The sequence below is a fragment of the Falco naumanni genome, chromosome 4 (genome assembly GCF_017639655.2).
Source record: "Falco naumanni isolate bFalNau1 chromosome 4, bFalNau1.pat, whole genome shotgun sequence".
Lineage (NCBI taxonomy): Eukaryota > Metazoa > Chordata > Aves > Falconiformes > Falconidae > Falco > Falco naumanni.
Window position 1 is genome coordinate 103,156,517 of NC_054057.1, and position 27,188 is coordinate 103,183,704.

The 27,188-nt window shown below is 37.5% G+C and overlaps 1 protein-coding gene across 1 annotated transcript in view; it reads left to right on the top strand.

Annotated features, from left to right (window-relative positions):
• Positions 1-301: 301 nt before the first annotated feature.
• Positions 302-27,188, top strand: part of ARHGEF3 (Rho guanine nucleotide exchange factor 3) — a 135,911-nt gene continuing 109,024 nt past the window's right edge. The window contains exons 1-2 of the mRNA XM_040592646.1: positions 302-412; positions 6,845-6,940. Coding sequence (XP_040448580.1) covers positions 6,852-6,940 — 89 coding nt within the window. The 5' untranslated portion in view covers positions 302-412; positions 6,845-6,851. The remainder of the gene's footprint in view (positions 413-6,844; positions 6,941-27,188) is intronic.

Sequence of the window (27,188 nt, forward strand, 5' to 3'; positions counted from 1 at the left end):
CGCAGGATAGTCTGAATTCTTTTGTAACTCCTATTTTTCACAGCGGTAACCAGCTCAGGAAAAATCCGTGTTTCTATTTTGGGAATAAGCAGGTGCATGTACCTGCTTGTGGTTTCCCTGATGCTGGTGTCTTAGTATATAGATATATTTAAATGGTTCTCAAATATATCAGAGTTGTAACCGCATCCTCTCTTTGGTGCTGGTAAACTTCTGCATATGCTTTCGTGAAGGTGGTGTGAGATGAATTGTAATGTAATCGGTTATCTTCCTTTTCTTTTGGTATTTTTTGGGGAAAAAAGCTATGTCCTGGAAACTGAAGGACTAGTCCAATTGAGAACAGTGTCTCATAGTAGGCTGTATTTCTCCAGCATGGAACATACTTCCATGTTTGCCATGGTCTGGCTTCAGCCTGGTATGAACTTTATTTATTTAACTCTTGTCTTTTAATACACTTTGTGCTGGGAATAAGTGTAACATTCTTGCTGTTTAAAAAATAAACACTGTCTTTTATATATGGCTTTTATATATGGCCACAACACACTTGTCGTCTCTCACAAGTGTGTGTGTATGGGAGAGGGAGCCAAACTTAATACTTGCTGTGGGACAGAATCATTATATTATTTTAAAGTTTCTTCTGTCTTATGTTGGAGAGTTCTGATGGAATCACCAAATATGGAGTGAAAAGTTACGTACGGTGCCTGTGGTTCTCTGAACTACTTCCTTCAGGTATCCTTGTGTATACACTTGTGTAAAGTACCTATGTAAAACTTATTCGTGCTGCTTAAGAGGACAAAAGGTAACTTTTTAATGAGATGCCTCAAGGACAGCAGTAAAATCCCTTTCAAAGATACGTATTTTAAAAGGTTCTCCAAAACCTCATTCTTTAGTGCATCAGGTGCATTTTTAAAGACTTCAAGAGGGTGGGTAATGGTATGCCCCATGTGTTCGTTGAGGTCAAAACTTACTTGAAATAACTACAGCGTGTGTGAAACATTTTATGGTATGCTAGGCTTGGACTGAAGTGATTACGCAATGTGAAGTCTCTCAGCAACGCCTACTACTTGGAGTTGTAGTCAGGAGAAATACTCTTCAAGAGCTTCTTGAGTTTTCACTGTGATTTTACTGAAGTATGCTTTAGTGATATAAAGATATTTGGCAACTGCAGTGTCTAAACACCTCAGAAAAATAATCTGGGTAGAAGATTGGTTTTGGTATTTGTTGTTACGCAGTTAAATAATGAAGTTTGTTTTAAAGTTTAAATCTGCTCTTCAACAGCTATTTGCTTAAAGTGGCTTCTGGTTAGGAGCTGAGTGCTGTCAAGGTGTGAGATAGTACATGCTTGCTAACTTTGTGTATAGAAATGCAACTTGTCAGAAAACCAAAAATATGTTTGTTCACTCAAAATTACACATTTTTGTGCAGCTAGTAAGGAAGTGGAAAATCAGCTCTTTAAAATTAAAGATGTTAGGATGCACGCTTGCTAATTAGTAGTCTATTGTTCAGGTTTTGTGTGCATAAAGACTTTTGCTTGAGAGAATGATGGTGTGTAACACTCCTAATTTTTTTCTTTGTAGTAGGTGCACATTGCTATAGTGATGCTACTACTTTCTTTTTCTTTGAAAGGGATACTAGTTTCTGCATTGAGGGGTCTTAGTGTAAAAAGTAAAGCTTTTTTCACAGTTCTCTTATCAACCAAGTATAACAAGATACTGTTTCAACAATACAACACGTTTTGGTGAAGGTAAGGATCTGTGGGAACATGCTTTATCAGAAGATATTGGCTATTTTTACTTTAACTGTACTTAACAGCTGTTGAATGATATTTTTTAACTGCTGCTACTGTGAATGTCTTACTTGTCTAGAGATACAAATACGGAGTGGAGGGAAAGGGGAAAAAAGATTTTTTTTTTAGCCTGAGGATCAAAGTGTATCTACACCTTGTAACAAAGGCAAAAGAAAAGAAAAAGAGAGAGAAAGAGAAAATGGGCTTTGTTTAGGGAATCATGATATTTCAGATGCTTGGCTAATACTTTCCCCATTCTGCTAGCTATAAATCACAGGCTGGTTTGAGCCCGTGCAGTGTTGTGGCTTCAATGCTTTTCTTGAACTTTCACATTTTTTTTATTCTGTTCAAATGGTGCTGTAATGCTGTTCTGTGCAGGTGTTTGGAAGCTTGAGTGCTGTGCTGTACTAGATCCCTTTTCTCCCTCTGTTATTTTCATCCATTTAAGGTCAATTGCAGAACTTCAAGAATGAAATCTAAATCTAAATGATTAAAATACACTTAAATGCTCTTCTGTGCTATTATGGTATGTAAGAAACTACTCTAAGGCAGAAAAACTGGTAATGCATTAGATAATCTAAATTAATTATTTTAATGGAATCATAAAAATTAGTTTCTTTGTGGAGGTAACTTAAGAGAATTTTGGGGTGCATGCTTCCTTCTGGGTACTCTAGTATTAAACAATTTGTACTTGGTCATAGCAGACTTAAGTATGCTAAATTTCTGATGTCTCTTCAAAACCAGCAAGGATGTTTCTTCAAGGCTGTTCTCTCAAGAAGGCAGTGACAGTAGCGTTAAACATAGCTGCTATAAATAATGCCTTTGACATTGTTTTCCTATGTTTTTGTTCTGGAATTGCCTTTTGCCCACTTCCTCCTATTACAGCACAGCATGATCTCTAGGACAACACCTAATTAAAGTGCGTGTTCCTTATCAGGAACAGTCAAGGTTCAGTGTACAAACGGAGGAGGGATGAGGAACAAAATACATCTGAAGCAGAGTCTCTTTAATTAATATTCATTGACTTGCGTTGGCATCTGGCTTCAAGTTGTTAAGAGGAAAGATGATAGATTTATTTTCCTCCTTCAAGTTCTATCATGTATAGTGCCTATGCCATAAAGTTCAAGTCCAAACAAGAGTTGGATGGTGAAACAGAAAGAAGCACCTGTGAATTGCTTATTTTTTTCTGAACATTATTCCTCTGCTTCTTGAATTGCATTCAATTTTCAAAGATGTTATTATTACTGGAGGCAGATTTCTGGGGGTAGTGTTAGTATTCTGGTTGAATAAATCCTAAACCAGTATATTCCAAACAAAATTTTACTTTGCCAGTTTTAACATTAATTTTGTGTGGTTCACTTTGAAGATAAAAAAATTATTTTTTTGAGAGTTATAAGCCTAACAGTAACTTTTCTTTCCACAACAGAACAGTTTAGTTTTGTTTTAGACCTACTGAAGCAGTTTGTGTTAACTAGAAAGACTTCCACAAAATATTCTTAATGCTTGAAAAAAGATACCCCCTTCTACATCTTAAAACTGAGAAGTGTTTATTTTAAAAGTAGTTATTTATTCTGAAGAAAGAGTCTAAGAGCAGTCTGTGGCCTAACAATGAGTCAGGGTAGGATCTACAGGCTGAGAATTTTTCATTGCAATGACTTTCAAGGAGAAGAGGTAGTGGTAATATTTGGTATCCATGGCTTTGGAACGTGTAGATGGATATCAATTTTCCATTTGTCATTTAGACATAAAAAAAGTTCTGGTGTTTTGACAGGGCCATAAAACTTGTGAGTGATATGGGGATCAGCTGTTTAATTACCTGTTGCTCCTGGTAAAGAGTGAACTAGGACCTGTGTAGACAAGTTGTCAGAAATAGGATGACAAAAGAATATCCCTGATGATTTTCCAGAAGCTTGTCTGACTCATTGCTGTCCAGCCTCCAAAGTGTGAATGAGAAGTGCTGCTGGACGGCAGCACTGAATGGACACTTGGTCTCAAAACTTTAACAATCTCTTCCATCTCAAAAGACAGCAAGGAAGGAGGAGTATGCTTGGAAAGAAACTGGCTGATACAGACAAAATAGTTCGAGGTGCTAGGAGTTTATGCTACAGCAGACAGGGATTACATGGTGAGTATTGTTGGAGCATTGTTTGTTCTTCGGTGGAAAGCTGGAGGGATGCCTTGCACCACCTGCTCCCATCTGGAGGAAGTGTGCTCCTGGCTGCTGCCGTGCAGAGGACAGGAGAGGGCCAGGCAGGTGTGGTGGTGTCTCCTGTACCCCTTTTGTCAGTGGTAGCTGGGGAAGGATGCTTGCCCAGCATTGTACCCACTGGCTGCTACGTCTCTGTCCTCCACATGTGTCAAGCGAAGAATGCTTTTGTTTAATTAGTGGGTGACTTGGCACATCTCTCATGTTATTGGAAACCAAGCAGTGGAGGCTGCAAGAGTATGGCTGTATGTCTTGATGTAAACTATGACTCTTGGTATCCAAAAAGCCTGCTGTCATATCCAGCATAGCTCTCTTTCTGAAGGTGTGGTGGATGAGATCTTGCTATCAGAATGAATAGATGCTGGCCTCTTGATGCCCTCCTTTTATGTGACAGAAAACACCAGTAGCAGATCCTGAGGTTGTTGATGGGAAGGAGTACAACATGTTACTAACATTTTCAGATATTAGCCTGGGAATGTGAGGGAGTTGAAAAGTCTGACAAGTTGTATTCCTTTCTGTATTACTTCACATAGTTTTCTTTGTGGAACATGTGAGAACATAAATTGGGTTTGTGCCATATTTCATTTATTTTCTGTTTGATATATGTTAACCTTTATCATCAGTTCATAGAAAAGTTCATAACATGGTAATTTTTATCACTTTTGTCCTCTGCTTTTGCTCTAGTTTCAGTGTGGAAGTCTTAATGCATAAATTTGTATGGCGTGTTTGCTTATATGTTTCCAAGGGTGGGGAGGGGACTGCTGAAAACCTTTTTCTTTAGTCATACCTTGAACACTTGTACTGCTGTAGTACTAGTTCACAAGTGAACAGTCGATTTTTTACTTTTTTTTTTTTTCTCCCCTGGAACAGCAACCTTGTGGTTTTGTAATTTGAATCTTTCAGCTTCCAGCTTTGAGAATTAATGGACTGCTTTTAGCCTTGCCTTGAACCTTTGCTCTTACTAGTATGAGGGACTGTAAGAGGAGGTAAAACTCTTGTTGCCATAATCTGCATGATCATTGAAGCATCTGGGCTTTCCCAATGTAGAGTAGAAATTCATTGCCAAAAGAAAAGTTTAAATTTACCTTCTCAGGAAAATTGCTTCCTGAAAGAGGGGAACATTGCAGGACATGTTTTAAGTATGGACTCTTGCATTGTTGCTTGAAAATATATTTAAGAATAGCTCCCCTCTTCCTGCAGTGTTATAGACTAGAGAGGCAATAATTTAACTTTCAACGCTCGTTGCTGCTGAGCCACTTCAAGAATACTGGGGTTTTGGGTGGGGTTTTTTCATTTTCTTTTGGTTGGTTGGTTTTTTGTTTTGTCTTGGGTTGGGTTTTTTGGTTGTGGGTTTTTTTTTTTTGTTTGTTGGCTTGAGTTTTTTTCCAAAGTTATCCAACTTGAGAATCAGGAGTAAATTTGAGGTCGGGCTCTCATCTGAAAAGAGGTCAGATGGCTAACAGTCTCTGTTCCTGCTCTCACAGATGTGAGGCTTTTGTTGTTCTCCCTTTCAGAATACTTCTCTGGATCTTTAAAACAAGATTTCAAGAAACAAATTTGCTCAGAAACAGACTGTGCAGAATTTTTAGCCTTTCTATTATAAGGGATGTAAAAAAAAAAAATATGCAAAATTAAGGACCTGTTTTTGTAAGTCCATTCTATTTTCTCTGGAGTGGCAATGCTGCATGCTGTGTTTGCATCAAAGGGCAGGCAAAAGGAAGACATGAATTCCAGTAAGGACCAAGTTTTGGCTGCTGATTTTTAGGACTTCTGTCCAATAAACATGCTTGCTAGCTGTCCATTCCTGCATGGACAGAATTCAGAAACAAAGATAGATCTGCCTGCCACTCGTGGGACATAGGCATTGTGCTCAACTTTTCAGGCTGTCCATGACTGTCAAGTCAGTTTTTGACCAAGGTTTCACCAGGTTAAACCAGCTTTTTAATGGTTCTTTGAAAAGGAAGGAATTATTATCTTAACAAGCACAGCCTATTTTCTCGTTATGTTCTAGTAGTTGAACCTGTTCTCTGTTAATCAATTAGGTCTTTGTGTTGATCATAACAGGAACCAGGTGTCAAGTCATATGACTTCGATGGCTAACATTCTCCCCCCCCCCCCCCCCCCCCCCCTGCTTTTTAAAAGAAGGGCCAGGGGGGAAATCTGTATGTGTAAGAAGCTCCATGTTAACATTGTGGATTCTGTTATGAAAAAAAGTAAGTGTTTTATGGTGAAATTAACTTTCCTTACCTAGAGACTTCAACCATGCCAGTGATTCACTTGAAGCACCTTTAGCCATATAGACCCTTGTCACTTGGGAATTACTATTGACAGCGTTTGAATATGTTTGTGCTGCTTTGGAGAGTGACTTCAGCCATGAATGGTTATTTTCTGCAAATCAGCAAAGTATGATCTGAAGTTATACAAATGGATCTTAAGTTATTAAAATATGCAAAAAGCTTCTGTAAATCTTTACATATTAGAAATTGAAATTTTCTCCCCAATGTCGTGTGCATCATTCCATGGCAACTAGCTGTAACTGCTGCTCTGAATTAACATAATTGACACTACGCATAGCCCTGGGTACAGGCTTGCTGACATCAACTCTTTTGGCATGTGTTCAGAAAAGGAAACAAAAGACAATCAGTGCTGAGTTTGGCATAACTAGTAAGTCCACAAAACTGCCAAATCCTTCTCTATGTGTTCATCCAATTAATCCCATCGATTTAGGACATTTACTTAAGTGAGTAAAGCCTACTGTATTCGGTCTTAAATGTTCATTTATTAGTGAACTAGTGAACACATCCTTCATGTACATAACATTTTTCATGTTTGTTGGTATTGTTGTTCCTTTGTAGAAAAAAAATGAATTTTGAAAGCTCAGCACTTACCATGAGTAGCCCTGCTGTAGTAAACCAATGTGCCAGAGGAGCAATGGAACAAGAAAAAGTTTGGTAAGCTTTACCTCTAATTTTCTAAGAGGTTAGTAGACAGCAATATTGGGAGATGTAGTTTTACAATTAAGCAGAGGAGTTATTTGTTATAACTGTTTGAATTAATTCTGTGTTATTTAACAACACAGAAGGAAAAAGGGAAATAATTTTTTGTGTTGGTTTTGAGTTTCTGGCAGGTGACAATGGGACAGGGTGTCATGGGGGATGGGCAGTGGAAAAACTGTTCACTTCAACAGTGCACCAGTTGTACTCATGGAATCTTTCACATATGGCAAATGTCTTAATCTCCCAATGCTGTTGCTATGCTTGTGCAATGCTGTTACTAGTACCCTTCTGTACTGTGCAGTCTTGTGGTGTCCTGAGATTCATGCCCTGGAAGACATTACAAAGTCAATAGTTTCTACTTTTTATAAAAGCACTTTTTTCTACATACTGGAGAAAAAAATATTACACTGTTCAATGGTAGATGTGGACAAATGCTTACATTTTAGGACAATTTTTTTTGTGAAAGCTGCCACTGACCATGTAATTTTTAGCATTTGGCATGAAGGGAACAGGGTCTTGAGGAGGCATTGAGTGAGACTATTTCAGCTGTGTTAATGAGAGTCTTTTATTGAGAGTCTGTTGATTTTAACTTGCTGTTGTTCCCTAGGGTTTAGCTGGTGTTTTGTTACATTTTTTATTTACTGTGTAGAAAACAACCAAATAAGCTCATGACAAGAAGCATGGCACCCATATGGACAAAAGTTAACTTCCATTGTTTTTGTAGTCTGAGAAATATTCTTGAAAAGCTACAGAATTAGATAAATACTAGTAAATTAATGTTATGTTTCCTGCTGGATGTTTGTCAGGAAATAATGTGTAATCTTTCGCTTTTTTTTTTTTAATGTAGGATTAAATTAACAGCAGCATAATACCTGGAAACTAGTTTCTTTTTAAATGTCTCCCACTATTATACTACTATTCCTGGAACGTCCACAAAGTTAGAAACAAATCTTCAGATGAAGGGGTAGGATGAGGAGGACTTGTGGGCTTCCCTCTTGACTCCCGAGTCTAAGGAGGGCTGGGGAATTAACACATGCTCTTCATTTGTTTGATATCTTTTACTGTTTTTTATCCTACTTGTGGTATTGAACTGGGGCCAGTTCTGTTTATCAACAATCTGGACAAATGGATCAAGTACACCCTCAGAATGTTTGCAGGTAACACCAAGCTGGGTGAGAATGTTGATCTGCTTGAGGGCAGGAAGGCTCTAGGGAGGGGTCTGGTCAGGCTGTATTGATGGGCTGAGGCTGATTGTATGGGGTTTGACAAGGCTGAGTGTCAGGTCACAACAACCCCATGCAACACCACGAGCTTGGGAAGAGTGGCTGGGAAAGCTGCCCTGCAGAAGAGGACCTGGGGCTGTTGGTGTATGGCCAGGTGAATATGAGCCAGCAGTGTGCCCAGGTGGCCCAGAATGGCAATAGCATCCTGGCTTGTATCAGAAACAGTGTGGCCAGCAGGACTAAGGAAATAATTATCCCCCTGTACTTGGCACTGGTGAGGCTGTAACTTGAATACAGTTTTGGGCCCCTCACTTCAAAAGTGACATTGACGTGCTGGAGTGTGTCCAGAGATGGGCAATGGAGCTGGTGAAGGGTCTAGGGCACAAGTCTTGCGAGAAACAGCTGAGGGAACTGGGCTTGTTTAGCTTGGAGAAAAGGAGTCTCAGAGGGAACCTTATTGTTCTCTACAACTGCCTGAAAGGAGGCTGTGGGACTTGGAGGTCGGTCTCCTCTCCCAAGTAACAAGTGACAGGATGAGACGAAACAGCCTCAAGTTGTGCCAGGGGAGGTTTGGATTGGTTATTAGGAAAAATTTCTTCACTGAAAGGGTGGTCAAGCACTGGAACAGGCTGCCCAGGGAGGTGGTGGTCACCATCCCTGGAGGTATTTAAAAGATGTATAGACGTGGCACCTGGGGACACGGTTTAGTGATGAACTTGGTGGTGCTAGGTGAACGGTTGGACTTTATGGTCTGAAAGGCCTTTTCCAGCCTAAAAGGATTCTATGAATCTATGAATTTAGTATCATTTTTTTTTCATGGCATTTTTGTGTAGTGCTTTGTGAACATTCTTGGTAATGTTGACTAAAATAGTGGGAGACTACAATTGATGTTAGCAAGTATCAGGGTATCATGAATGAATTGTCTTCAATTTGCCTTCCCCTCCAGCCCACCAGTTCTTGTCTATATTATTTGTGTACGCTAATCTACAATTTTTTTGACATATGTTCAGTCATACTTGCTAATGTTTCTAATGATTGGCTTCCTGCAATTCTTCATTAAATTAGTCAGAGGTTAGAACATTCTCTCCTTCAGGAATTAAATTAATCTTTTTATTTAATATCCTAAGATGCTTAGCTGTTTTAATTAAGAGATCAAACAGATTCCTTTTTTCAGCCACTGTAAAATTACTTTGGGATTTGAGGTTAAATAAATATCCACAATTTGAAATGCTCATGTGCCGGAGCAGATATGCTCTAAAAGTCCCTCCCTTTACCTCTGTCAGTGGTAGGCCAAGTTATTTGGTGTGTCATTGTAGGATTAGTTTGTTGCAATTTACATGATACTTGAAAATATTTCTATAACCACTGGAGTATTTGCACTGACTGGTTGTATAGTCACCACTGTATATATGGATGCATGCTTGATAAGTATGTTCAATCAGTAAGATAATATGAAATGAAAATTTTAAATTAGAATCTAGCCTTGTAGACTTTGTTGGCTGTGAGTATGTATGTGACAGCTTATAAGAGTGCTAATCAGGGACAGCAGAAACTTGGACTAACTTGTCTTGACACTGAAGTGTTTGTTACTGAAAGATAAATTGATTAGTTAAGGATCTATTGAGATGTAATCTTCTGTGGGCAGAGAATAATATATGCTGTCACAGGTTTTGTGATATCCTTTTATATTTAAGTACCATGTATTAGGTTATAGAAGTGGTATCAAGAGCCAGGTTATCACTTAGTGTAAATTGTGGGGCCTGTGCTGAATTACAAGGAGATAAAATTATTTAGGCCAACTTTAGGTGTGCTTCGTATCATCTTAAATGTGTTTCCACCTGTATATCAACCAACAATATTACTTTTACTTTTGCTAGCTTCATATTTTGTAACCCAACATCTTGTTTGTTAAGAAGGGCATCATGTTTGCAATCAGTGGAATTTTAGTTGAGTTCTTGATTTAAGAAAGCTGAATAGCAGTCTGATGCATGTCTGGTTTAATGAATGCAAGATGTGGCTGGCTTGAGTTCTTTACTATCTGAAACTCAGCTGTTACTTGGTGGGTGCAGTAAATACAATCGTGAAAATTTCCTTTAGATACATGTGGAATATATTTGATATTTTTTTTTAAATATATTTTTCCCTTCCTTGGTATTGTGGGATTTTGTATTAGAGCTGAATAAACATTTTTCTCAATGTAATGAAGTGCAATGTTACACTGCATTACTGCATCATGCCTTTATTACTGGTTTTTCATGGTTTGATTCTTGAAACATATTTACATTCAGATGGGTTCTCAATTGTTTTATTTTCATGCAGATGTGATTACTAGTTAGAATTGGTGTTAGTTGTAGCAAGATCAGGAATGTATACTATTAGAAGTATGCAGTAACAGTATAAATTATTCAATCAAGTCAAAAGTCTCCACAGAGCAAAAGCCCAGAGCAAGACAGTGTTTAGCATTTGAACATCACTTACGATGCACGTGCAAGGTTTTGATGTTGCATAAGGCCTTACGTTCAGGCCCCCTGGAAACAGAGGGAAGAGTAAATAATTGACTGGTGGTGATTTTTACTGACAACCAGAAGGCAGAAGTTCTTAATCTTTTTCCTTGAATAAATTATTTACTAAAAGGTGTACAACTTGATGATATTTTATTTTGAAATGTGAACAATGTGTAGCTACACTTAGTATCAAGGACATTAATATTATACAGCAAACTTTCGGTGGAATTATCCACATACCCTTAGTACATTGTGAAGCTTTCTCACGTGCTGTAACTAAATTTGCATGTGTTGTATGAATGTCGCTGTGTACTTTGCTCAGTAAAAGCATAGTGCTTTTGTTCAGGTGATAAGTGTAAATTGTTTCGTCTTGTCCCTTTCCTTAAAGTTGGGATCTTTTATGTATTTATACCTTGTTTATAAATCATAAGTGATGTTTTAATGCCTGCCAGTGAGTGTTTTATTCTCATAAATTACCTACTGCATGCTATCCTGTTTTACATAAAGCTGCCATAAATTCTTTTGTGGTTTTATATTGGTGATAGATTAGATGATAAATTATAAAATGGAAATAAATAATAGTTCACTAAAATACTTTCTCCCATTTCGTAGAAGGTAAAGTATAACTGGTCACGCAGTACTAACTAGCTAGAATTCTCAAGTCCATGGAAAGGAGTGCAAGACGGAAGAACTCTTAATTTCAATCTTCCAAAAATGTTAGTGGAGAATTGGGAGTTCTATAGTTTAACTATGTTTTTTACTATATTTACTGACTATGAAGAGGACATCTGAAACTTTATCTGCTTTCCTGCTCTAGAGCAAATACTAGAAAAGAATATAAGCTGATAAGATATGGAAAAGCTTCTGGAAAAAACCAACAAAATATGCAAGAACTGTAGTTGCTGTTGGAAGTTTGAATTTCAGAAGTATCTGCTGTGTTCCCAGTTACCTTGTATAGCCATTTACAAATTCTGCTATTCTGTTCCATCAGTTTTGTACCTGAATAGTTTGGTACCTACACAAGATAAAGTTAATTGGATTCTCAAACTTGCAATGCTCCACTTGCTTTTATTGCTGTCCCCCCCTGCGCCGCCCACCCCCAACATACATAATCGAGGTTAGAACAGCAAAAAAATACGCCAGCAGTAGTACTAGTGTGACCGCTGTATATGTGTGACAGCTAGAGGGCGCCACAGCAGAGTTCATGGGAACCAAATGAAGCTGCTGTTGGTAAGCAGGAATACTGATGCCAAACCGGCACAGAGTAACAGCAACTGCTCAGAGACCAATTTTGTTTTTAAGCAGCAAAGGTATTTATTTCGTGCAACGTTGGGGAGCTAGGCGATTCGCACCGGACAAGCTAGATCCAAAGTTTTCAGGTAAAAGTTAGGTATTTTATACAGTTTTCATGAGAGGTTACACAACGTCTTTACATACATACTCATTTGATTTTGACACCTAATATTCCATTCACAATAGGTGGGATCTAGGTGGAGTAGACCTTTCAATTTCCTTTGTTCAACGATTTCCTGACTTGATGGTCTCCTTATGTCCTTCAGGTGCCCACCTTATCTTCTCCGATTATTCAGAGTACATTCCTTTCTCAACACAAACAGAGCACCACCCAGAGCATTGTACCAAACTCATCCTGACTAATCTTTTTATTTTAAGGCCTTGTTCTGTTTCAATACTGAGAAGTTTAGCTGATACTATTGATGATATGACCATTTGTTAGCCGAGCCAGTATGGAACAGTGCTTGAATAAATAAAAGCTTGAGAGCCTTGAAATTCTAGAAGCTACTGATTTGGCAGATTCTCAGTTTCTTAATTTTGAAAATTGCAAGACAGGAACTCTGAAGATAAGGGAGCAAGTGGGAACTGTGTCAATTCATCTATGCTTACTATGGAAGTAGCTGGCTGGCATGTTGTTTTTCAAAACAAAGGTGCAGGGAAACTGGATATTTTCCAGATTTTCTTGTTTTGTGTGGATTTATAACGGACTTCCTCTAGGCAGGATGAAATCTTGCTAGTTGCTTCTTTTTACATAGGATTAAGTCAGGAAGCATTTCAGCTTTTTAAAACTGTATTTGAAATACGGGGTCCTGAACCTCTCTTGTGATTGAGTTTGTGGTGCCTTGGCCATTTCTGTCATTTCCGTCTCCAAATACTCTCCGTTTAGATTCTGTAGTATGAAACACACTCCCATTTCTATGACAAGTTGCAATCACTTTTAGAGAAAATCTCTCTGAAAACTGTCTCTGTCATGAAGAAAGAAATCTATACATCTTTAAACTAAATAAACAAGCATTGTTATATGTGGACTCAAGTGCATTCTGACTTTGACTTGACTTAAACTGAGTTTGGAGACAGAAACTTTTAAAAATCTTTTCTGTTTGGTTTTTGTCTTCCGCTGTAACAGCTAGGTTGTTTTTGTTTCAGCTTTCCTTTCCAACCTGACATGCAAGTATTTTTGTAATCTATAAAGACATGTGGGTACTGGTGCTAATCTTGGCTGAAGCAGTGGCGTGCAAATAACAATGTTAAATACCTTGTGTGAAAACTTTAATTTAGAATCTCTGTCATTTTTGAAGAGTTATGTGTTTCACTGGGGGCTTGAATTACAGTCATGTTCCTGCACTGAACTTTATTAGAAGAATAACTTGCTTTCTGATAGATTTACTTGAGAGAAATTGACAATTTGTGACTATTACTTTTGGCGACTTTTTGGGGAAGAGGAGCTATTGGAATTCCAGTCTGTATAGCAAGAAGGAAGACAAACTTAGCTACCAAACTTAGGAATTACAAAAATTAATTGCAAAACTAGGTCCTTAATTGCATACATTGAAAGAGAAAAGCTTACTGTCATATCTTAGTGTGCATGTATATGCAGGAGAGATTGTTGTACAATCTCTCTCCTGTAACAGTGGCTGGTGTGATGCGTAGCACTGCTTCTTGCCATGCAGCTGTGGCTGTGCAGCCCTTCTGATGAGCCTGGGTCAGCTGTCTGCCCCACATATGGCTGTGTCCTCGTGCTTAGAACACAATCTTTTGCAGGAAGATGCCTCAGTATTTTCTCACTAAGTTGGACCAGCCTACTTTTCTTGCTTATTAACAACATAATAGTCCTTCCTGCTCAGCATTGTCTGTATGAGGGCTAGATACCATTACAACACATTGCATTGCTCCCAACTAAAGGGGTATTCTAGAAAAGGGACACAGAGGGGTAAAAATAACTATCTTTCATTGGGCTGTCCTTGGGATCCTAGAAGCTTATCCTGTAAATTCAGTGTGTTGAGATTTCAATGCAGGAAAGAAAGAAGTACAATATGGAAACCCAGAGACTGAGGGATACATGGACTACCTATTTGCTCTTGCACGTCTGGCTTCTGCAATTCTTAAAACTAGACTGGCTCTACATGGAGGAATGTTGAACGCAGCAGTGAGTTTATGGTTTGTCCCCAGACATATGTTATCTATATAATCAAATATTAATTCCTTTAGTCAAGTATGTGCTGATAAGAAAACTATAAACCCATATTTTGGGTAAAAAGTTGTGTGCCATTCTGTGTTCCAGAAAGACATGTAATTTAAGTGTTTTCCACTCCCTTTTTAAATGGTCCAAGTTAATAATAACTTCTCCTGAATTTTCTATTTAAAAAGGAATAAAAACCCAACCAACAATGGTCTTCTGTCTCTTATTTTGAGTAGGTCACCCAAGACTACACCAAGGATTTATTTATCTTTTTTTCTTCCAGTAGTTTCTTTAAGTAGTATGGTTATCTAGAATATGGCTTCTACAGACGAAAACATGGCTTTTGCAGTATTTGATAATTAGGATGACATTTTGAAACTTTTCTTTCAGGCACTAAGGCCTGTCAGAAAATGTGAGAAAACCACTGATCAATAAGAATCAAATTAGTAATTTTAACCAAAATTATGATTCTCCACCTTTACAATCTAAACCGTATTAAAATTGCTTTGAGGTATCCCAGTTCCATATTCTTCTTTTATTTTGAATTTTTGATCTGATTAATTAGTAATAATTTGCTAACTTTGTGATAGTTACCTGGAAAAGCTTGTGTAAATTAAGATAAATGCAAGTTTTTGTTAGCAAAACAGATTTATTTTTTTTCCTTCTTCTTAATACTATTGGTGACTGATGAAGACAGTGGAACTCTTCATGGTGGTTTTGGGTTCTTCACAGAGTTTGTGATTTAAAGTCTTCATGAAGCCTCACACATTGTTTGGTGCTTGGCTGTTCCTTCCCCTAGGCAAGCAATGTGGTATACTGTGGCATATAATTAGAGGCAAAGTTGTTACTTTTACTGTTGTTGTTGGTTTAGTTTTGTTTTTTAAATATCACAACCTTAGAAATGTGAAATAGAACACTGTAGATAGACACAGTAAATAATTAATTGAAACATACCAGAGCTTACTTATCTTCTTCATCAAGAAAACATTTGGGAGCAAGGCTTTGCAATAATCCGGCTCTTACAGTGAAAGTAATTTAAAACACTTTAGCCTCTCAGTTGCCTGTTCCTATTTTTACCATTACTTGCCACCATCTCTGTTGTGCCAGTACTGTATTGATCCATGAAAATAATTTTGGTTAAAAATAGCTTCCCCAAAAGGAGATTGATTTTTATTTCAGTAATTATATATGTAGCACAGCCCTACAAATAGTGTTTTGGTACAATTCAGAGGATGAAAAACTGCAGTAAGTATAGAGTAGGACACAGTGACCAAGGAAGTGTGGAGTCACAGGGTTTGACCACTTTACTAGCACCACAAAACTAATGGGTTTTATCCTAAAATGGTAAATTTGAGTTATAAAATATATTATGAAAAGTAATCTCAAATAAATTGAACAAATTTCATGCTTATCTTTTTTAGAATTAGTCACTATTTAAAAACATTAGCTTTATGAATAAAAATTTGGGTTTGATCTTTATTTTCGGTGCTGTTGCATAACTGGATGCAGTATGGGGTGTGCTTGTTTTCTAGGGTTTGTAAGAGCTTCATAGGGGACCATTACTGTTTTAAATGATTGGAAAAAGATTCCCTGGCTTCAAAAATATGCATGCAGTATGTAGCTGTCTGATCAAAGGAAGGAAGTAGGCTCATGTAGTGAGAGTATTGACTTCAGTGGAGCAGTATGAAGGTGTAAGAATTTATAGAGCCAGCCCAAGAATTGTATAGGCCTACTTTAAAGTTATTTTTCTTAGAATTAAATCCCTCTTTTCAGTTCTTAAGTATTGTATACAATATGTCACAAGAAAAATGTAAAACTGATATTGTGAAGATAGCCAATTTTTTAAATATTATGAACACAGTGCAGTTCTGTTGACTTTACTGGGACTAATTCACTGTAAAATTAACTTGTGAGTAAATTACTATAAGAGCAAAACTTAAAAGCTTTTCCACTGAAAAAAAGACTAGAGTGTTGAAGGCACTAACTGATTTTGTTAGCCTGCTTCTAACAGCACGTTTCTTTTGGAGGCTAGCCTTTTTTTAAGTCACAGATGATGGGAATAAAACAATCAGGAAAGCAAGACATGCAGGTTAGCATTTAAACAAGTGTGCAGGGTGGAACGTGGGGAAAGGAAGACAGACTGAGGAGGGAAAGCCTCAGGCTGCCCAAAATGTTTGTTAGGTGCACTCTCACACTTCCCAGACAACATATTATGTGACTGTGTGCTTTTAAATAGCATTCCTATTGCAATACAGTCCGTTCAATCCGTAGTGGTTGGGCTTACTGTGGCTGAGCTCTGACCACAGTTGTGAAGTACTTTCTCACTTCTGTAATTCTAGGTTCTTAACAGCTGTTGCTGAGCTAAACCTATTTTTAGTCATTTACTTACTAAGGACCCACCAGGCTTACAATTACACAGCTTGCTTTTAATGTGATTTTATTAAATAAGGAAAATGGTTCTACAGTGAAGTTCTGCCCAGTGGCTAGATATCAGATCGCTCCCTGAACATATGGGTTATGTTAGTGTCTGTAATTATTGTTTCATCTGAGCTTTAAAATTTGGAAACTGTGGTATAGCAAAAGTAGTTATTCAGTGGTATCGTGCAAACTTATTTAAAACTTTTTCTTTTTTTAATTCATCTGCTATTCAATAACTAAATAGAAATAACAGGGTCACCTGAGATTAGAAAGATGCTTGAACTGACATGCCTGTGACTGGAATATGAGTAAAAGTAAGACAGGAAAACAGTGGTGAACAGCTGAGAATCTGCATTTTCATGATGAGGTAGTATGTAGATACCACATGGTAGATACTTACCTTTAATGCATGTGGTTTTAATCACACAGCCCTTCTTTATGAGGATCAGAATAGGGTAGCTAAATTTCTGCATATTTGTAGCTCAAAGACAGACAAGTACTCAAGCTGACTCTGAACTTGTGTGGGAAGTAAGGTTTCGTGACATAAATAATCATAATTCTGTTGCTGCTTTTGCCAGCTGCTAACTGATGAAGGAAGAATTATGTGTCTGGAATTAGAGTGAGAAGAGAAACAAGTTTAACAACTTTTCCTGTTTTTCCTACATCCTTGTTCAATCAGTAGAAATGAGTCATCCTGAAGAACTGAATTAAAATGGCTCTAGTCAAATGCAGTTTAACTGCAGATGTTTGTGATTATAAAAGGCACATACATGTTTGGAGAACACAAGGTTACAGTGTTTGCAAGAAAGGAAGTTGCATAAATTGCAGATTAACACTTTAGATAGCTAGATAACACTCATCTTATTTGCAAGAGGCCTTGAATTAGTTGTTTTCTATTAATGTCTTACTGCAAAGACAGGAAATACTTTTCTTGGAAAGCTGGAGAATATTCAGGGTAGTTAGCATAACCTAATGCTTATCATAGACTATTTCAATAAAGCAGATAAATATCTGCCAAATAGATTAAAAAAAAATCACTTATATCTTACCTGACTTTCCTAGTTTGTTTAATGTACTTCTCTGCCCATAAAAGGAGCAGTGCAATTGAAAATTGTTACGGAGGAATCATTTGCACTGGGACTTGCAGTTCAAGAGTCAGTCCCTTAAAAGAAGTGGGTAAAGATCCAGGAGAGCAACATAGAACATGGAGAGGATGACTCATATCAGCTTCTGTAGCACACCCAGAAACAGTGACAAATGAGAGAATGTGCCGAAATGGTTAAAGTAAAAGCAGTCGCCAACTGCTGACTTAAGTCTCATGCACACATGAAATGGGCTTTGTAACTGAAGAAAATATGCCCCAGAGGCAAGTACAAGTTTAAACATATGTTTAATCATCCTGTCTTACAAAACTTGGTATGGATTGCATTTCCTCATCCTGAATGGGATCAAAAAAATCTTGATTACTGCCTTAAGAAAGAAAAGCATTCAGCTTGCGTGCTGGCCTGAACCTGAATCCCAGAAGATGGCAGGCTTGATCCGGAATTGAGAAAGGCTGTTTCTGCACCCGGGCAGAGAGCAAGGTGTTGAACTCACTGCTGTCCCTCTGTTTTCTGGCTGTTCTCCTTTTCCCTTCCCACCCTGCCCTTTGCATCATTCCGGGATTGCATAACGAGGTATAGGCAGAGATGAGAGTTGTTGAATACTTGTTTCAAAAGCTGTTTCACTGGGCTAAGGCTGCTGCTTGTAGGCAACATTTAGTGGTTTTTTGTTTGCAGGGCCTTTATTCTTTTTTGGTGAAAGATGCTCACTCCCTAGATTCCTGGATAAAGCTGTCATCTGCGTTTTATACGTGTTATTACATTGTCTCTAGGTGATACTTCAAATAATTTCTATTGGCATTACATCTCTTGAGACATTTGCTATATGCTTGGCTATGACTCTTGTATTCTATCTGCTTTTCCACTGTTATGTGTCTCTTACTATAACTGTTAGCCTAGGGAGTTAGAACAAACATTTCTGAAATACCTGACTGGTCCAATTAGGTTCCAATTCAATGTCAAGAACTTTTTATCCAAGTAAAAGGTAACACCATCTTTAGGGTTCCCTCAGTGGTATTTTGTTTCTAAATGTGTAGCAGTGACACGGCATTTTATACTCTGATGTACAAGTAAAAGGAATGTTCACAGAATGTTTAGAGTGAAATATATTAATTTTTTAAAGAGCTGAAGAATGTTTAAAACCTATAATTTTTAGTTAATTAGATTTTTTTATTCCTTTCCTACATCAATCAGTCTACCTGTCATTAAAAGTCTCTTCTTCCTTTCTCACTGATGGAGTGTATTGCTGAAATCTAGAAAGGATATTGTAACAAAAATGAATGTCTCTTAGGACTTTCCATAACAGTCACTCTCTTGGCTGGAACAGGAATCACTGGGACTGAGAAGCTGAATCTGTATAGCTTTTAGCTGAAGAACCACGCTTTCTCGTTTTGGCATGTTAAGGTTGTTTTTAAAAATATTCCCCCCCGCCCCCATCCTGTGGATAAGACAAGTGTAAGCTGATAGGGTGATAAATAACACAGGCATGGTGATTAGGCTTGGATCACCAATGCAAATAACTAATACACTGTGGAAGGAGGCCTAAGCTTCCCTAAATCATGTTTTGTTCATTTGCAAGTTGAAATTATAGTTATAGCAGATGAGAACTTCTTCAGTGTAGTCTTGCAAACACAGAATAAATGCATTTGCATAATTTAGAACCACGATGAAATTTATTATCCATCTTAGCTGTTTTTTTCATGCTGTAGAGCCTCATCTTCTCATTCAGATATACTGCATCTTGCTGCATTTTCTTTTCCTTCTGTATCACTTTATGAAGAAACACAAAAATTGCAGAAATAGTAAAAATTTCCATTTCAAAAATATGAAGCATATTAACAAGCAAAGTAAAAAAAAATATTCCTTCCCTCCTTTGTAGTTTATTCCAATAATGGTAAAAATAACTAAAGGCAATAGCAGTTTAGTATAACAAGAGAGTTGTAATGTTTTTAGGTTGTCTTAATTCCCTTAATTTCCATTTCTCAACCAAAAATGTTTAACTTTGGCTAAATTAAATATACAATGATGTGATACTTGAATCCTAAACAATAAGCATTTAATATATACAGAAGATTTTATATGTTGTAGTAGAAGAGCTTTTAACTGAGTCAGTGGGTTACTCATTATCACTATCTCCAAAGATCATCCCCCCCAACCCCACCATTAGAGCTGCTTTAGCACATCACCATATTTGATGCACATACAATGCATTTTGTAGGAAAATTGCTATTATTTAAACATCTCCCTCAGGTGGGTTTGATCTTTAAATACTGTGTATAGTATTACATCCAAGCAAGCAAGTCAAGCTAACAGAGGAACAAGGCAAGGTTTTCCTCTTTCTGTTTAGAGAAGCTGCAGGATATGACATTAAACAGATGATACTGGTAGGTACTTAGGGAAGATTTCATTAAATGCATGTGAAGTTGACTGTTCTTTCCACAGTATGCTTCTACTGCTAATCAGCCCCATCTCCATTACTGCTATCAATACTTCAGGAACAATTAGCCCTCCAGGGACCCTTACTCACTGTTGCCAGCTGCTTACCACTTATTGCAGTTAAGTCTGCCAGTGAGTTTCAAAACACACCATTTGTGATAATTAAAATTGTGAGAAGTAAAAATTTTCAGGCCTTTGTTGCAATTGTGTATCCTACAGGCTTCATTATGGCTATATTAGCACTACCACCTTTTTGACCATGGAGATTTTCTGTTGCTTCCTTAACTGGGGTGGAAAAGGTTGTCCACAAAGGGAAAGTTGGTATTTGATTTACATCTGGTTCCCTCAATCTCTTCAGTCTTATGATGGGGTTTTGCTTTGTATTTGTTTTTTATTATCTGTACCTAGGAATCGATGTAATAGTTTTTGGTTTTGTTTTTAAGCAGTGTTTGGCTGATGAGCTCTAACAAAGTCTTCTCTGCTCACTTAACATGGGTTTACATTCCTCCCTCGGCCAGTACTTTTCACCATTCTATAAAGGCACCCATGTTCAGTGAAGCACACCAGGTTTTGTTGCATTCCATTGTAGGTGGGAGTATGTTTTACTTTTAGGCTGATTTAGAAAAAGCAAGAACTCTTTTAACTTAAACCCACTAAACAACTTAAAAATTAAACAAACAAAAAAAGCCCTCAAAGTAAATTGTAATAAAATACAAAAGTAAATACATATAAAATGTCAACTAGTGTGAATTTTTGCTAACCAATTTGATGAAAGATCTTGATTTGCTGAGTGGGTGTACATGCATGTGGCTATATGAAGTGTGTGACTTTTTTTTTTTAAATGTAAAAAGGAAATCCCAGTGATCCACCATTGACAACCATGTGTTTCCTATATGCTTACCCTGCTTCTCTTTAAGAGATTCTTGTCCTTGTTTATGATTTCTTTTTGCTAAGACTCCAGTATCTCTTCATACAGTCTATTATTTTATTGTTCAACATGTAGTACAGTTTAACTTTTGACTAATACCCTAATACTACTAATAAGACACTTAAACTACTCCCCCCCCTCCCAAGTAATAAGCGATAAAATATTTTTAGTTAGTTCTCTGACTGTAGAGGGAGCTGATGATAAAGTTTTCAAGGAAAACAAACATCGTGTTTCTATGGGAATATTTAAACATTGTAGTCTTTGGAAACAAAAGATAGAACAGAAGGCTGATTTTTAACTTGCCCTTTCCTTTGGGGGTGGGAAGGCTGGTGAATATGTGAATTGGTGAAATCGTTACGGAAAGTGGTAACCAGGAAAACTGTCCAAACCAAATGATTGTTTGGAAAGCTGACATTGGTTTATTGCAGTGCTGGGTGCATGGGGGATCTTTCCTCCTAACATGCACACCAACATACTCAAGGGTACGTATTACATACAGTAGAGTACTTGCATTGTACATTACATATTCCTTTCATTCACACACAGGATTGGTTACAAGTTTCTCGCTTCTAGCGCAAATTAGTGATTGCAACACCTTATCAGCTCATTTCCTCTTGCAGCCAGAATTTTTTCACTTGAAGACTTCTTTCTGCATAATTTACATAACTGTGTTCTTACGATTATTTATGATTTCCTGAATTGTTTCCCTCGATTAGAAGTCCTTTCAGTCATCGGTTTTGATGACTTGAGAGGGTGGGCCAGCTGGACCCAAACCCTGTGCATGTTCTTTTTAATTAGATCAGAGTTTGGTAACTGGGGAGTTTAGGGAACAAAATTAACTGCATGTTCACGTGGGTGCTGAAAAATTTCTGTGGTTAAGTGTTGTAAGAGAGGATGATGTGAATATGTGTCTTTCAAGCTGAATACACTTGGTCATCTGCAAATCTCTCAGATACAAATGGTACCTTTCTGTAGTAAGGTGTCATTACATTGCCTTAAAATTATACAAGGAAATTTTCCAACTAAATTTGTAGGTTTTTTTCTTCTGAATTGGAAAAGAAAATCTGCAGTAATAGCAATAGCTCACGTTAAGGTCATTATAGACAGAAACTCAATAAGAATACGCTACTAAAATATGAGCACTGCAAAGTATTGAAAAATACCTGCAAATGTTTCAGAATATCCACTTATATTTGTTAGTATTAAGAACATGTGCTTTTTCCCCCCCTGGCTTTGAACTTCAACGTCAGTGTAAGAAGCATAAATTAAAATTCAGAAGAATAATCTGATCTGTCAGCAGGAATATAGGTATTCTGTTTGCTGCTCTAGCATTGTCTTCTCTGTTGGGTTTTGCACCTAGTGGTGAAGGACAGAAGCTGCCTGTATTTTACTAGCTGTTCAGTTAGTTACATCTTCATTTTTAAAAAATAGATTCTAAGGCTGTATTAAAAAAAAAGTTGATTCAATTATTACTATACTTCTGAGTGGGGACAAGATTTTGTTTCAAAGACTCTCATTTATCATAGCCAATTACACCAAAAAGGAGTTCTGAATTTTTCTTTCTTTGTGTCTCCCCTAGCCTACTCTGTACAGATCAGCAGGATAAAGATGCCTCTATTTCAAAAGCTATATAACGTGTTTCTATTCCACAGATGAAAATGCAAGTTGTATGTGACCAGATAGACTAAAAATAAAACATTGCACTAAAACTTAAAAAGAGGTCTCTTTAATGTACTATTATAACAATTTTATTGCTGCAATTTCATTAGATATGTTCACATATGAAACTTATATTGCGTAACTTGTTACTACAGCAGAACTCAGAAGATCTGGCAAGTTGTAACTGAGTCTGCTTAGGCATCTTTCCCTCTCCATTACTTGTCTAACTTACTGTGGCCTTACTTTCTCCTTTAAGTCAACTACATATCAATAAGTGATTTATATCAAAGTGCAGACAGAGGAAATAATGATACACTTTTATTGTACCTTTGTATATAGCTTCCTTTCTGTCCTCCCTGTCAAATTCTGTGAGGTTGTTTTTTTCTTCCCCCAGATATCCTTCTTTTTCTGAACTGACAACTGACCTAAGGAATTCTTTCATCTTTCTCCCCTGTGCTGTGTTGACATGGGGTCACTCTGTAACAAAACAGAAAATAGTGGGAAAGACCCACCAATCTCCATACAAATGAAGAAGGAAGCAGAAAGAAAAATTAGGACTTAGAAGGCTAAATAAGTTTATCATTAAGCATTGACGTTTATTACTCCTGAAATAACAGAATGATAATAAACTCCTCCAACTGCCTTCCAATCTATCAGAATATGATCTGCTGAAACTATGACGATCCAGGTTAATCAACAGTGATGCCTGTTTTATAACACCTTCCTGATCAATTCTTGTAGGAGATAAAGCTATCTAAAATTCGTTGGGCCATCCTATAGTTAATCCAGAGGTTAAATAACAGCTCCTTTTCATGGTCTGTATATTCTGTGATTAAAAATAACTTTCCCTCCTTAACGTTTCTTATTTAATCTGCAACTCATCTGGCACAAGCCAATGTTTGCCTGCTCGTGTCTTCTGTAATAAGTACTTAATTGATTATTTTGCATTTCATTTCAACAGAGGTGTGAAATCAGTCACGAACTTTTCCTCATTGTGATTTGTATTTAATCACATTTGGAGGATGTTTTAAATACATATATATATAATGTGTTAGTGTTCACCATTTACAGCTTGATTTAAGAAAAACATAATTATTGAACACAGGGAGAAAGGGAATTTAAAGGGAAGGTTCTCACATGTATTACAATGGATAGGCTCCTTAATACCTGTCTGTTCAGAATCTTCATTTTCTGTTTACTGGAGTAGGAGAGTTGAGAGGAAATTTAATTTCTTTTGTTATTGCTTGCCATCAGGATTTTGTATGTAAATGGAAGAGTATATAGTAATTTACAAAAAAATCATAGGGCACAGTGACAGAAAGGTAACTGCATTAAAAGTTTTATATTTTGCACAGCAGAGGGCTGTATTTACCAACAGTATGTGAATAGATGTTTTGGTTTTGTGTGAGAACTATGAGTGACTACTAGGGTATTTAATTTAAAAAACTGACAGTGCTTTAATACCATTTAAGGCTTTGCCAGACTTCTCTCACTCTCTGGTGTTTGTCTTTTTTTTTTGAAGACTTACTATTACAATACGTGGTTTCATGGTAGTTTTTTAGTATCTGTATCAAGTATTGAAAAGGTAAATTCTTCCAGCACCTGACCCATTTCTTCTTTTCCTCTTTGAAGGTTATTCCTGTATGGTTTTGCTGGACTTTTTTGACCAGCAGTAGCCTTCAGGTCTGTATGTGTGCTTTGCATACTTTTCTCTCTGCAACCTCAGGTCTCTTTTACAGCTCCCAAATAGCCTGTTTACAGTATGACAGCTGTGAAGTGTCCCATTACTCTGTACACTGCAGTTTACAAAAACTGCATACACTAACTTTATCATCATAAACAGAATAGGGGTTTCTTAAATTTCTTTATTAATGCGACAAGTTCGTGCAACTGATGCAACTGTCCATGACTCCTGAAGGAATGCTGTCCGTGAATGTTCATTCTGTTTGTTCTTCAGATAAACAGTACAGATAAGATGTGATCTTGTTTTTCTCCTACCGTGTTCCTGCCCCGAGCCTTTCAGTGACTGACTTCTACCTACAAAAACACATAATTGTCACAAAGGGCAGGTTGGAAGATTGACAGAGGACTCTAGAACTGGCAAAAACTTGTTTTGGATTCTGAATCTGCTGTCCTTATTTAAAGGAAATGGCTTTTTGTTAAGTTCCATCAAAGGTCTTGAGTACTGTTTCCTTGCCCGTTTCAATGCATGCTGTTTTAATCAGTGATCCAAAGAATATTCTTTTGCCCAGCAAGGAATCTGAGACTATCTCTTTTGCCAAGGTATCGGTATTGTCAGGAACTGTCTCATCCATCATCAGGTCACAGTTGATTTAGGATTTTGTATCTGCTGTGTGAGTGGATGATGATCGTTAGTAGCCTGGTGAAACAAGCAGCTGTGTTTCCCCTGAGGGAAACTGCCGGCCCTTTTTCTCAGCCTAATCTAGCAGTTCAGAAAGTGCTCAGGTAAACAAAACTTTGGTGCTATGGAGCAAAGTTTGCGGTTAGTGTGGATGCCTGTTGTCTTGCTTTGTTACAGACTTCACAAAATGGAAATTTTAACAAAGCACATGGATTTCTTTGCTTGCCAGTGCTAACTTGTGTAGGAAAACAAGCTCAGTTATTCAACATACCTGTATTTATTTAAAGTCAAATATCTAGAATTTCAGGTTCTTTTGAGATTTCTGTAAGAATGGAAAGGTTTTCATGTGAAACTGTTGTAAAGGTACCATAATACCCACATTTTATTATGTGTTATTGTCTATTAGACCTTACACTCTGGAGTGTGAAGATTTACACTCACGATACCAGAGCATGCTTACAATAAATGTCTTCTACGGTAATTTAATGCCTTAATATAACTTTAGCAATCAGCTAAATTTCAAATGCACTACAGGACAAATTTTTGTTTGCTGAGACTTTTGCTCATAGTAGAGCTCATTCATTGCAAGTGTACTGCAGCTCTGTTTATGTTATACTAAAGCAAAAATGTAATTGTTTTGCTCAGGTTTCCATTTAAAGACAGCTTAAAAATACTGTAATGTTTCTTTCCTGTATTTTCTTTTCACAGTGCAGTCAAGTTTAGAATGATCAACTTAAAGCTCTTTGTTTACATGTCAGACACAGCATTAATATAGATTTCTTTGTGGTTTAGGTTTAACATTAAATATTTTTCTCTTTTGAGGAATTTAAAATTTTCCTCTCTTGAGAAAAGCCACCTGATTTTATGAACTTTGGGAAAAATAATTGATTTTTTTTTTTTTTACTGAGTAGGGTGGTTGATTCGTTATGATAATTTAGAGAACAAACTTTTTCCCCCTTTCCATAGATTTACTTGAAGAAAAAAGTTATGATACACTTTCAGTTTAAACAACCAACCAACCCCCTCCCCCAACTTTTATCTTTTTCTGTACGATGTAGGGGGGAGTGGGAGCTGGAAGTTCTGAAACCATTTACTTGACTTTTCAAGGCACCTTGAAAAGCAAGATTTGCAGAAAGATGTATGTGTGTGGTTTAAAGAAAGCCTGGTTTCCTCAGGAAATGGCATATGACTGTGCTGTCTGTCTCTTGCCAGTAACTTTTCAGCACATTGCCCAGTTCCATTTTTAAAAAGATATTAAAAAATACCAAAGCCAATAAACTCCAGTTTTATCGTAATTGTGTACGGGTGGAGGTGAGAGACCCCAATTAGTACCACTGTTGTGAGGAAGGCTGCCAGAGCGTAGCTGTTTCACGCCCTTCTGGCAGGAGCCTACCAGCAGATGTGCTGCTCGGAACTAACCACAGCCTTTCCACGGCGAGTGTCACGGAGCTAATGAGGGACAGAGCGTGCCGAGGTGTGGGGCAAAGCACAGGGCCTGCTTTCACAGGAAACCCACCGGCATCAGCTCTGCCCCTTGCAGCCCGTGGGTAAGCATCCGGGCCCGAGAGATGGTGTCTGCGCAGCAAGAGGATGCCTCTGCTGTTATCGTGTGTGCTCGGTGCTCTGTCTGCTCTTTCCGTTGTGACCGAGATCATGAGGTTCAATGCTGTGCGTGGGATCGGGCTGCTGCTTCGCTTAATTCCGGTGCCACATTACTCTCAGGAATGAGAATGCAGCTTATTATCGTTTATGTTTACCCTTAACAAAGGGTCCATACTGGATCTGCCTGTAGGGCTATTAGACAATTAATACTGTCAATGGATCTGATACCATCATTAAATTGTTAATGTGTTTAATACAAAAGACCCCACTTCAGTTGCGGGTGGGGAGAGCATTGGATGAAGTGAACTTTTTTCCTATCAGTTTTTCACAGAATCATAGAATAGCATTTTTAATGCATTTGGAAATGAAAAACACTGTACCAAAAACAAGACGTAGAAGCAGGACCGTTCACCTTACATTCCTGTCACACTGATGACTACCAACAGTGGTTCTGGTATGAGTGACCATAAAGGAAATGGTAAACAATTTTGCATCATCA